Below are 13,762 nucleotides of genomic sequence, written 5' to 3'. Positions count from 1 at the left end.
TTTGAATCCCTCAAAAGAAACTCAATTTTTTGGGTTAAGAAGTTTCAAGAAAGTAAATCTAAGAGAAAAAAGTTATTTAGAAAAAGAGTTAATTGTACTCTTTTATTTTATATTTATATTTTAAACCGCAATGAAATTTTTTCAAGAAAACAAATTTCAAGTTTAAGAGAAAAAAGTTAATGGAAAAAAAGAGTTAATGATGATCATTGTTATACTTTTTTTAGTCTTTTTAAACTAAGATGAAAATATTTTAGGGTTAATTAAGATCAAATCACTAATGCAGAAAAGATTTACATATGTTATTTAGGGCTTTTAACGTCTGTTCCCGCACCGACGTCTTATTGGGAGACGCCAATGTAGACGTCGGATAGTACAGGTCAGACGTGTATATAGACGTCGTATAGTATAAGTCAGACGTCTGACTATGGGCGGCCGACGTTTAATGTCCTGAACGAATCTTGACTCTGCAATCCATCAGACGCCTACATGTACATTGTTCAAAAACACAATGGAGGGAAATGGGGAAGCGCACCATTCAAAAACACAAGAATCGCCAGCCAAAAACGCTCAAAATCGTCGGCAAAGAACAGGCACAAAACTGCACCAAAACGCAACGAATACGCATTATAATTGGTTCAAATGGAAGATAATTCACCAAAGAGTAATGTAATCGGAGTAAAACTAATTTTAAACGGTGCAAAAGAGAGAAAATGAACCTCAAAAGCTTTGGCCGTGGAGAGAAAACGCGAGAAAGATGATGAACACTGAGTGCGCGTAACTGTTGCCTCGCGTTCGTGGTTTTGGTAATAGCAGACGTTTAGAAGTCGGGTCCCCTCCTAGCCGACGTCTAAAGCCAATTAAAATATTAATATTTTTATTCATTCTTCTATTTTTGGCGTCCAATTACAGGGGTCGACGTTTAAATGACTTTAGAAGTCGGGACCCCTCCTAGCCGACATCTAAAAGGTTTAAAATATAATTTTAGTGGACACATTTGGCTACGGGGTTAGGAGGGGCCGACGTCTAAATAAGACTTTAAATGTCGGTGTGGAGGGATCAGATGTCTCAATGGTAACTTTTGGAACTCTAACTACCTCATTGGCGTCCAATGGTTGGCCTCGACGATTGAATAGGTCTTAGACGTCGGGTATCCTAACCCGGACATCTAAAGCCAATTAAAATATTAATATTTTTATTCATTCGTCTATTTTTGGCGTCCAATTGCAGGGACCGACGTTTAAATAGTGATTTTAATTACAACAATGCCACCGATCAGTTTTTACGTTAGATATTCGGTGGTCAAACGTCTGAAGTGTGACGTTAAAGGCCTTTTCTGCACTAGTGAATAAATTGTGGATGAGTAATTAGTTTAAATAACAATATTATTGTTATTGTGAAATGCGAGGTATTATTTTTAATGAGAAAATTAAAATTGATAAAATTATATTAAACATAGAGATGCAAATACATGATTTGGATAATGAAAAAAGCAAACAACAAAATATTAGTCTTATAATTAAGCATAGAGTGACGTAATTTTCTCTTCTAATATCTTCACTCATAAGAGGACCTAAAAAAGTTTACTCCTCAAATTTGTTTGTGCAAATTCCTCGAAATTAGTTCATCCAAACAAGTTATACTCGTCCAACTTAAGGAGAAAAGGTTAATGAGAAAAAAAGTTAACTTTGGTCATTGTTCTATTTCTTTATCTTTTAAATCACAATGAAACTTCTGAAAGAAAAATTAAATTTCAAGCCTAAAGGAAAAAATTTAATAAGAAAAAGACATAGCATTGCCAATTATTTTATCTTTATCTTTTTCTTTTAAATCACAATGAAACTCCTTCAAGAAAGCAAAAATCAAGCCTGAGGTAAAAATGTTAATGGAAAAAAGACTTAACGTTGGCCACCGTTGATGGCTTACCCCTAGCCATAGTCAAACACACTCAAGAAGAGTAGGAGTAATCTATGAAAGATGGGTCCAAGCTCTTATTATCATGGGTCATCAATGAGTTCTTAGTAGAGTATATTTATTTTAGACCTTGTATTATAGGCCAAATAATATAGGATTTCTTTTTTAAGCCTTATAAGATGGACCGATTAGTGTAGAGTTTTGGTTAACATGAGTCAACACAATTCAACTCTCAATGTTGATTCATATGTAACGCCTCTTGTTAGTTGACTTTTAGTCAACATCCACCTAGACCACCTTGGGAGAAAAGTTAAAGACGTGTTGGTCTTCTTCCTTTGGGAGTAGTGGTCATGTGTTCTTCTCTTAATGAAGATAATTCTCTCTTAGTAACCATGTGTCTTTCTAGTAATGGAGAAGATTTTCGTATAATAGTGGTCACATATCCTTCTCTTAATGAAAAATATTTTAGTCTTGTTATCCAAGTTAGCAAAGTGGAGAGACAAAAATAAAAGTAACTATACATTGGTATCTTGTAACATTTTTTTGAAAGGAAGTATGAAAATATAGATTTTTTTTTAATTTCATAGTTTTTTATACTCAATAATTATGATGTTTTTCTTAAAATATTTATATAAATTTAATTTTTTTTATGAAATAAATTTTTAGGTCTAATTTAACTTTATAAAAGAGATTCATAAAATATACTTATATCAATTTCTATATTGTAATATGACTTTATTTATAATTAATATAAAATCTCACTCACACCCTTATGTTAAAATCTATACATTTCAAGTTTAAGATTGAATATTTATGATTGGTTCGACAAAAACCTTTATATTAGGTTAAAGGTTAACCCTATTAATCTAATAAAGATAAATTCTATTAGATTTTAGGTAAAACTTAATATTATAAATATAAAATGATACTTATACTCATAGTATAATTTTTTATATTTATTTTTTTTTTGTTAAAGTGTTTTAAAAATCATATATCCAAAAATATATTTTTGAATTTGTTGTTTCTAGAAATTTTGTATTATTGTTTTAGTAGTGCTTTACCAATTAAATAATTTAAAACAGTTTCTTTTTTTGCTTATTACATTATGAATTAGACAATTCAAAATATCTCTAAATTATAACATTTAAACTTATTTTTCAAATTATATTTAGATTATATAATTAAAACTGTACTTTAGATTCTCGAATTCATAACTATATTTTATATTACACTTTCCAAAATCATATTCTTGACTGGATACTTCAAAACTTTACTTCAAATACGTAGTTCTAAACATAATTTTGAATTAAATAAATAAGGGTGTAATGACAAAAATAATTTAGTCATTTTATTATGTTACGGGTGGTAAAAGAAAATATGATGGGTGCAGGAAGAAAACATCGAGAATAGTTTCCCAGGCCAGTCTCGAAACACAGTCCTAAGCAACAAACGAAAGCCCCAAAAAAGAACGCAAACAAAATCCAAGGGTTTTAGGAAGAATTAAGAGAGATTGGAACTCTTCCCTTCTGAAGTGATTCATTCCACTTCTATGCCATGAAGTTCCTTCAATCTCTCATTGGTATATTCTTCTTCTTCATTTTTAACGTACAAACTATTTTTCACAATCTCAGTTTCTCTTTCTTTTCGCTTTCCATACCTCAATCACGTTATGCTGCACAACTATTTTTTTTTTTCACAGTCTCAGTTTCTCTTTATTTCTCTTTCCGTAGTTCAATCACGTTATGCTGTGCGTGTCGGGTCACTGAATCGGGTTTCTGGACTCCGATTCTTCGCCGTTTCCACTGAAGAGTACGCCAAGAGAAACTATGCAAACAACGTTTCCGAGTATAACACTGTTTTGGGCTCTCTCACTTCAAAAAGAAGGTTTTGTCTCCTTTTTTTAAAAAAATAAAATAAAATTTGGGTTAATTAATTATTCTGAGCATCCCATTTTTTTTAATTTTGCCAAGGCTGAATTTTTGCATGTGGGGTTTATTTGGTAGGACTTTCTTGCTGAGAGATGTGTATGAAGATATGATGCTTGATGGGGTGAAACCTTCGCGCGACACTTTCCATTCCCTTGTTGCGGGAACTATGAAAGCAGCTAGGATGCAAGATGCTTTCTTCTTCGTGGACCAAATGAAAACTATGGGTTTGCTCCCTGATGTATGTACTGTCTTTTTATCATTATTCATAACTTTGCTTGAATAGTTTTCCATTTTAGGTGGGACGAGGTGTTGGAGTGGAGCTATTGATATTGAATGTAATACTTGAATTTATATGCTGAGAAAGGGGTGCTTAACAAATTTAGGTTGATCATCACCTGCAGAAACTGATATCATTGCTTGAAATTCAATTTGGTACTAATGACATATAATGGGATCTGCAGTTGAGATATTGGGCTAGTTCTGTTGCTTTCCCCGAGTTTATTAACAAGGGGAAGAGATGAGAATGTGGAATGATTATTCTTGAAAGTGTTGTAGTTCAATGTCTTTAGTTTGCTGCGTAAACTCTTATTTTCTGGGTCTCTTCCTTTTGTAATAACTTTTAGAATATGGATAATCTTGAGTGATAACAGAAGGTTTTGAGGTTCTTTTATTCTTTATAATCTTTTCAAGTTTCCATGCTATTGTAGACCAGAAGATACTTTTGTTATTTTTATATACATTTTTGCCTGAAAAGGTTGTTGGAAGCTGTCATGTGTGCCCCATAATGATTTTGTCTAGTAGTTTGTATCAGCAGATGCCATTAGGCCGCAAAACATTTTGCTGTGTAATTTGTATATCCTCTATGTAGGTCTATGACAGTTGTTTCATGTTGATGACGTAGGTTACTTTGTACAACTTTCTGATTTCGACCTGTGGGAAATGCATGAACTCTAATAAGGCTATTCAGGTACTTATCACTATTGCTTGTAGTCAAGGATTTGAAGTATTACTATTTTTATTTTATTGCTTCCTTCTCTTTAGATATATGATTTATTTGTTTTTGTTTGAAATGGAGATTTTGGAGGAAATGAAACGCATGGAAGTAAAGCCTAATGTACAAACCTACATCTGCTTGCTAAATGCTTGTGCTGCCGATGGACGCATAGACCGAGTGTATGTTGCAATCTACTTCTTGCACTATCTAATACTTTACTATAAATTACTTCTTCCCTTAATTCCTGCTCTCTATAATTCCATTGTCTGTTTTTTACAATGCTTTTTTGTTGTCATTCAATGTCCAAGGATTGTTGCTTTATTTTAAACAGTGTGTTGTGAAATTCTACTCTTAATGGCCTAACACGTAAAACCTGGTTTTTTTCTTGTCTTTTGTGTAAGGTAAGAGTTTTCTCTCTTCTAGTTTTCTGTTTTTTAGTACAAATTGTATTTCAGAATCATCAACTCGTCACTTAGATATATTATATGGTTTTGGAATATTTAAATTATATTTATTGAAATGTATTGATCCAGGTATACAATTGTCCGTGATATGATAGCTGCTGGTCTGGGATTGAACAAGTTCTGCTATGCTGGGCTTATAGTTGCACACAAGAATAAGACACCTCTTGTTGATGATTTTTCTGCAAAAGTAGTTATCTTACCTATGTTTTTATTTGGAATCGTATATGCTGTATTTGTCCAGTGATGTTTAAACTTTTATTCTGTGGAAAAAGGTTATTGAGTTTGTGGAGAAGTCAAAGATGTGGTCTTCAGATGAAACCAACAGTGCCAATGCTGAGAATGTGATGATGGGTGTTAGTGATGAAGAATTATACAACCTACCAACAGCAGATTATATTCATAGGCGTGGAGGGTTTTTGAATCGACCATTTACAGCATATCACACTGCATTTCATGCTGCTGCAGACCTAAAACTTGTTGAGGTATTAAGTGTCATGTCATGCATGTTAAAGTTCGTATGCTGTTGTTTAATTCTTTTTACTATGCTTTTGTGTTATTATTCCAGTGCCATTTGTTTTTGTGTGGAATGAAATTATTCGACGGTATGATTTCGAGATGTTGGATTGAGTTATCAGCATAAGTCATGTAGAAATTGGTTGCATGTGATATTTGAATATGGACGTAAGTTGGTGTCGAATGTAGATCAGGATCCATTTTCTCGGTTAATAATTTTTTACTGCATATTTCTTTTAAATAATATTTACACCCTTCATTTTCATTGACTTACCTAGTTACTACCACCAAATAAAATTCGTATTATGTTATTTTCTGCTAAACAAATGTGCATATTAATCTTCCTTTTTTACGGACCCTTTTAAAAGCTCTATTGTTGTTACACTCTGTATTGACCCCAAAATAGAGATTAGATGTATAATAGTTATATGATTTAAGGTAATGAATAAATTATGTTTTCTCATTGCCATGTCGGACACCCGTAAGCTGAGTTAGAATATTGCCACAAGAAATTTGTCAGCCTTATAATGTTTATAGTTTCATTTCCTATGAAGGCTTTATGAAGTTGTTTGCATGCACAAATTGTATTTATTTAGATAATGTTTGTATGACATCAACATTTAAATTTCATTATTACTTTATGTTCTTTAGAGATTTATATTCCTATACTTAAAAAAAGTGGAATTTCTGCATGGCTGTTAAAGGAAGTTTTCTACCAATTTAGTTAATGATGGGGTTGTATCACATCCGAATATCATATTTGAATTATTGTTTTTTGTGATAGTAACCTGCCCCTACCATCCTCTAGTATAAAACTTGGAAAAGGAAATTCCAATGGATTGCAGGTTTGTGTATATTTCAAAACAGGCCATTTTAATGTGTTTGTCAAAACAAGTAGAGTCCATCTTGAAAATAAAGGCTTCGGAAATCTTCAATAATTGAATTTGTTCACCTTCTTTCTTCACTTTTATATTTTTGCACCACTATTTCTTCACTCGTTATGATATGTGGTGCCATCACTTATGTTGGGATTCTTGGCAGCAAGAAACCCTGAACCCACACAGATAAGCACTTCAACACACACACACAAGCACTCACCAAAGAACCAAACTGTCTTATTATTCTTGTAACAAAGACTTATGTAACCAAGGGAGCAATCCTCCCTTCACGCAGGATGTAATATTCCTGTCACTACAACAATATAACCCAAAACTGTCCTCCTAAGACACACCTCCCCCCTATATAACAAACCCTTCACACCTAACAGCCAACCGTCAAACCAACTAGAATTGGATCCACAAGTCCTAGTTCAAACAAATAAAATTTCTCCTTCACCTCCAAACCTTCCAAAACTAATAAGAGGTCATGGCAACATCCACTAGTTGTCCTTTTATGTCCATCCCCCAGTCTGACTTTGTAGGGAGGAGTTTCCTCAACCACCAGGCCTAATTCAGTCACTAGTTTGGCCGAAATAAAGTTGTGGCTAGCACCACTATCAATTAACACCAACACTCGTTTTCCACTCACTCATCCTTGTAGTTTCATAGTATTAGATTGTGTCAGGTCCCCTGCTGAAAAAGCCGAGAGCTCCATCTGTCTCTGCTCCATTTCTTCCTCCTCTTTTCCTTCCTCTTCCTCCTTATCTTCAGCCATGATCATTATCCTTATATCTTTTTCTGGACATCTATGGCCTGGGCTGTAGGGACCCTCACAGTGGAAACATCTCCCTTCTCTTCTACGGATATACTCTTGGGCTGCTATTTCTTTTTCTTTTTTGTTTTAATTTATCTTTTAATATATGCATGTTTGCTCTAATTGTGGCAGTTAACGAACAGACTATTGGACATGCTGAACAAGGACGGAAAAACTCCTGATGTCTTTATTATGATGCAAGTAATCAGGTAATCAATTAAGGGTCCTCTTTTTGCTATTGTCCCTAATTGAGGGAAAGGAAATCAAATTACAAAAAGAAAATATTGATTATGAGAAAGTTGTAGAATAGGCATTTTCCTCTAGTAGCTAGCTCCTTTCCTTGTTACACTTTCTGGAAAGTACTTACTAGTATGAAAAATGAATGGTATTTTCCATTTGTGCATTTGACCTTTAAATCAAAGGGAAGTTAGAAGTCCTGGGAAGGTGGTTATATATATGTGGTTAACATGTAAATAATTTCTTTCGTTCCATTGCTTCTTTTGAAGGATGTCTTTGGTTAGATAAAATGTTTCCTTTGCAATATCATTATCATTTAGCCCGCTCAAACCAAATAGTCTTGATGGATATCTATCTATCTATCTATATCTACCTATCTATCTATATCTATCTATATATATATATGTGTGTGTGTGTGTGTGTAATATTTTATAGGTATACAATTGACTAATTAATTAGTAAACATTTAACATTTTGTGGTGTATCCATTTTCCAATATTCAAAACACTTCTATTGATTTTGTTATAGAAACATATAGTATCTTGTGCAAGTAGAATATGAATTGTTTGTACAAAGGCAATGATGTAACCACCAAACTTGTTCAATTTGGTTGATATTGTTGGTGAATATGCTTTCAATTTGAGCTTTGTTGAATAATGATTATCTTTTGTTGTATAACCTTTATAAAGATGTTTTTTGTTGAAAATTGTCGTCTTACAGTTGGAAACCCTCAATTTCACCAAAACCTTTTCTTCTAACAACTCTAGGGTTGGTGCACCTTGTTAAGCATGACCTAACACAAGTGGTCTAGCATCCTAGCTTTGGTTTATGAGCTCTCACACCCTAATATCACAATTTGTCCTGTCATGCGTGTGCATCTTGTGTCGGTTGCTGCCATTGGAATGTCATTGTATCTCTCTCTTCCACAGGTCTTGTCAAAGCTTCCTAGTCCGTTTCAAGCATCATCTTTCTCTATGTTGCCCTTTGCTTGGTTGTTTGGCTTGTAAGTGAACACCACCATTACCACATAGAAACTCAATGAAAAAAGTATGTATATCATTGGTTGCCTTTGTAGAACTTTGGTTCCTTGGTCAAGGACACCATGAACATTTGAAGAAAGTGCACAATGGAGGGTCAATAGAGAATAGTGCTCAATGGAAGATTTTCAATTATGTGTTATACTGTGTCAACTTGAGAAACCACATTTTTTAGGGACTCTCAAAGCCTTTAGAACTTATTGTTCTTTTGGAAAAAGGCATAGAGTATTTTTGCTAATGATATACAATGGCTATACGACTCTATAGGTTGGCTTCTTTCAAATAGGCAAACATGATATGATTACTCATCTTGCTCAACCCCAAGTTGGAGTGGAAAAGTTGGTTAGTTGGTTAGTTGGTTGGCTTGGAGGTCTTGTGTCAAGGGAGCTTTTGATATTCTTTGTATAGACAGGAGGTTGTTCCTGTGGAGGGATTTCCTTGGAAGTTGGATGTTGTTCTCGTACATTCTTTGAATACAAAGAGGAATATACAATTTTGTTTCTCAATTGCCTATGCGAGTGAGTGTTGAGTGCGTGATAGATAGATTCCTTACTAAACAAATCTATCCGAATCAAGAAGTGGTGGAAGCATGGAAGGAAGAGACAATACCTTGGATGAAGTGGGCCAACGAACTGAAAATGAGGATAGCATAATGGAGAAGAAGTTGCCAAGAATTGAAAGAAATGATATTGGAATACCAGAATCAAGAAAGGGACTCAAAAGGAAGGAAGAAATCTCTTGACAGAGCAAGAAGGGGAGGGAAAGAGGAATTTCTTCATGACAACAAGAAAGGAAAGAAAGAGGGAAAAATGGGTAGGGATGTTGTGAACTTAAAGCCAAGAAATTCTTTGAAGAAGGAGAGTACTTGGCTAATGATGAAGAGAAGAAGGAAGAAAGATATCCACATAGTAGTGCAGAATGGAGAAGAAATATCGAAGAAATAAAAGAAATGTTGCAGAAATTCAAGATTCACATAAAGGGCTTAGAAAGAAGTGAGAAATTTGTCATGAAAGGAAAGAAAGAGGGAAAAATGGGTAGCGATGTTGTGAAAGATAGTCTTCTACACATAAAGAAAGCCAAGAAACCCTCGTATGGAGTAGAAAATTCAACCAATGGGGAGAAGAAAAGGGAAAACGGATATCAGTGAAGAGGACGGGGCTGACTAAGACTGTGAGGGGAATGTCGTTACCATTACATAAGGGAGTAGAGTGTCAAAAGCTGCTGTTTTGAGTGTTGATGGTTTTGCAGGAATTAGAGGGCAAGATAGGAGAGAAGAAAATATATGTGAAAATGAAGGCAAAGACGAAAACTGTGATGGAGACATTGGTGTGGCTGTTGTTGAGAAAGTTGCAGAAGTTGTTGCTGTAAGGGTTGATAACGTGACAAATGTTGGTAGGGAAAATACATCAGGTGAAGACCATGATGGGAATGTTGTGACTCTTGCTTTTCTGAGTAAAGTTGCATAAGCTGCTGGTTTTAGTGGAGATAGTGTGGCAGGTCTAGGTGTGTATCTCAAAATAATGAAGAAGGGTGAAGACAGAGGAAAGAAAGCAGAATGTGGTGGGAGCTTTGTGACTATTAAGTCTGGAAATAGAGTAGAAGATGCAGCTGTTTTGAGTGGGGGAAAATTCATCCAAGAATTCAAGATATTGGTGTCACAAGCTAATAAAACACTAGAAGATCAATTGCATGGTTTTTCTTTGCAGGGCTTCAATCTAACATTCACAATTGGTTGCCACAACAGGATCTAAAGAACTTGATTAGAGATTCACAAAGTGCTATAATTGTGGGAGAAAGGCCAAAAATGAAGAATCACACTCTCTGTAGGGAAGAAAACACCAAAACAGAAGGGGGATTTGGAACAGAAAAATATAGTATGATGGAGGAGGAAGGGGAGGCAACAATAAAGAGCGTTGAAGATGGAGATGCAGCCAAGCAACAATCAATGACATTCAAATTTTGGGATTCCAAATTACTGGGTTCAGAATATGGTGTGCAAAAACCACTCTCATATTAACCACCACCCAAGCCTCCAGATCTAAAATTGCAAGCAATAGCGAGTGGGTTGCCTTCATATGATAACACGTTGAGGACAAGGTTGTTCTGCAGTGGGATGTAATGATAGAATATAATGTGATAGGATATAATGTGTGCAGGATAGAAGGAAACAAATTAGGAATTAGTTGATTAGTTGGTTGGGGGCCTTTATAAGAAGGCAGGGAGGTCTTATGTCAGGGGAGATTTTGATATTCTTTTTATAGATAGGAGGTTGTTCTTGTGAAGGGAAAGTGTTCCCTTGGAAGTTGGGTGCCGTTCTTGTACATTCTTTGAATACAAGAGGAATATACAGTTTTCTTTCTCAGTTGCATGTGCAAGTGAGTGTCGAGTGCGTGATAGATAGATTCCTTACTAAAGATATCTATTAGTCATTGATCATTGGAACATTGTTAGGTATATCTAAAGGGCTCCTGGACTGGGGTTTTATATGAGGATAAGGGAAATAGTCAAGTTTCTGGATATAACGATTCTGATTGGATAGGTTATCCTATAGACAAACACGTAACTACTGGTTATTCATTGGTGGAGATGTTATTTCTTAGAAGAGCTAGAAACAAAGTGTCATTGCTTGATCGAGTGTATAAGCATAATTCCAAGCTATGACTTTGCCTAAGTGTGAACTTGGTGCATCAAAAGACTTCTTCAAAGTTTAAAATTTATGAAGTCCAGCACATGAAGTTATATTGTGATAGACAACCAATCGCATTTCTTCTAATCTAGTGTTTCACGAAAGAATTAAACATATTGAGATTGATTATCATTTTATTCAAGAGAAGATGTTATCCAAGAGGATTAGTATTGAATTTATCAATTCTATATTTTGTCTAAATCATTGAGAAGACTTTGAATTCAGTTTTTATGTTGTATAACTTTTATAAATCTGTTTTCGTTATACCTAGTATGTCATATGCATGTCATAGGCATTAGCCCTTATTTATGATTTCTCAGCACTGTATTGTTAATTACACAATTATATATATATATATATATATATATATATATATATATATATATATATATATCTGTGTGTATGTGTGTGTGTACATATATACATATGTTTGTATCAGTGGAGTGTATGAACACTATTTTTCAATCTAAAACTTCAACTAACTTTTTTTCTCTAGAAGGGTCCTTCTGTTTAGTTGTACTGGTATCTGTTCTCCTGATGCATTATTAAAGAAGTCAGTTTATCTCTGTTTACCATTATTATGCAGGTGCTATTGTCATGCAGGAGAAATTGACCTTGCTCTTCAAACTTTTGAGAACCACATAAACGAGGGAAGGGTTATTGCTGCAGAACTTTTTGTGGTGAGTTTGGTCAAAATTTCTAGGATTTTCAATCCCAAGTATTATTGTAGCTCAAAGCTTATTATTCTTGTTCAAAGGATCTTGAGGATGATGTAAGTAGTATGGATAAACACCCTTCTGGCAGTGTGTGACTCGTACAAGTATGCCTGAACTTAAAAAGTGCCAATTTTCCAGTCATGCATCTAATGCATGGTTATGTAGTTGAAAATTTGTTTCACCCTTACCTCGTTGAACACTGCTGCGTAATGATTATTTTTAAAACAATTTGCATAAAAGGCATATTGAGTTAACGTGACTGCAGACTCTCGCAGAAGGGGCAATGGCTGGGTACACTGAGAAAGGAATGCAAATTGCTCAAGATATTCTGGTACGTCATCTTAGCTTTGCGTCAACTTTGTCACTGTGATTTATCTGATCTGGTTAAGGATTTAAAAATATTATTTTATAAATGTAGGTAAAGATGAACGAAAGAAATTTTTTTGTGAATAGCAGATTGGGAAGTGAGCTCCTGCTTGTAGCTGCAGGAGAGAAGGTATTGAAACTTTATCTCGTTACTAGCTTGATACAGTTTTATTTGTTCTCTGGAATTTCTAATATGTATTTTGTTCTTATTTCTAATGGTAGACCGGGGGATATACCACTGCCAACTACATATGGGACATGATGCAAGTTCGGAAAATTAACGCCTTATTTCCTGCGGTAGAAGCATATTACAAAGGCTTAAAAGTGAGTTATTTGCTTCTGTAGACCATCACGTTCTTCTATGTTCTTTGAAATAATTTCTCTTGATAGTTTGTATATTCATCTTAGTGGTAAAAAGCCATGAATCATACAGTAAAGGTTGCAATTTGTCTTCCCTAGATTGGATATATTAATTAGTATGAGCTGTGATCCGCTGTCATTAACAACAGGCCCTTTTGCATTGCCATTCAATCTTTCTTTTGTCACATTGCCAAGAGTTCAACACTCCTCTAGTATATAGTACTGGGAGTGATTTATCATTTTCCATGCAAAGGAGAACAGAGTTTTCATTTCTATCTGCTCTTAAATGACTTCCTATTCAGATATTCCTTGAAATTCTTGTATTGCATGTTTGAAGAAATGAAATACAGCTTTTAGTTTTTTATTGAGTTCACTTTTTTTAATTGTTTTCTAATGGTCACACACACATGTTATAATCAAGCTATATCTTCCCATTGAACGTACCCATGATGCTCACTACTTTGTTTGTGGAATTGCAGGATCGAGAGATTCCTGAAGATGATCCAAGACTTCTTATGGTTTCTAATGCATATAACAGAATGAATACGAGAAGCGGGAACAGGCAATTTTAAAGTCATACTACTTAAGTCACCAGAATTATTTGTTTGATTCATGTATGACATGGTACGTAAGTCCCAAGTTTAACTAAATTATTGTATTTTAGGAGATTATGTAGAGCACTTTTTACCATTTTCCAACATCTGATAGATCAAGGTTTTCTGTTTTGAAATAATTATTTCTCTGTAATACACGAGGCACCATTGATGTTAAGTTATTTCAATGTCAATGTCAATGTCATTGCAGACTCTAAACTTGGCTATAAATTGTAATTTACATTGATAATTGTTTGCTTGAGAA

General features: G+C 34.4%; 1 protein-coding gene across 1 annotated transcript; it reads left to right on the top strand.

Annotated features, from left to right (window-relative positions):
- The first annotated feature begins 3,352 nt into the window (after positions 1-3,352).
- LOC148200352 (pentatricopeptide repeat-containing protein At4g35850, mitochondrial-like) lies at positions 3,353-13,762 on the top strand. The gene is made up of 13 exons (XM_088113493.1): positions 3,353-3,490; positions 3,642-3,795; positions 3,915-4,077; positions 4,741-4,806; positions 4,915-5,012; positions 5,367-5,484; positions 5,570-5,779; positions 7,635-7,711; positions 12,049-12,142; positions 12,444-12,509; positions 12,597-12,674; positions 12,767-12,868; positions 13,384-13,762. Exons 1-13 carry the CDS (start codon positions 3,466-3,468, stop codon positions 13,474-13,476), a joined length of 1,344 nt encoding a protein of 447 aa, XP_087969619.1. The 5' UTR covers positions 3,353-3,465; the 3' UTR covers positions 13,477-13,762.

The sequence above is a fragment of the Vigna umbellata genome, chromosome 4, assembly GCF_029865625.1.
Source record: "Vigna umbellata cultivar VRB3 chromosome 4, Vumbellata_1.0, whole genome shotgun sequence".
Classification (NCBI taxonomy): domain Eukaryota; kingdom Viridiplantae; phylum Streptophyta; class Magnoliopsida; order Fabales; family Fabaceae; genus Vigna; species Vigna umbellata.
The sequence above is the reverse complement of the archived record's forward strand: the minus strand, read 5'-3'. Positions and strand labels throughout refer to the sequence as shown.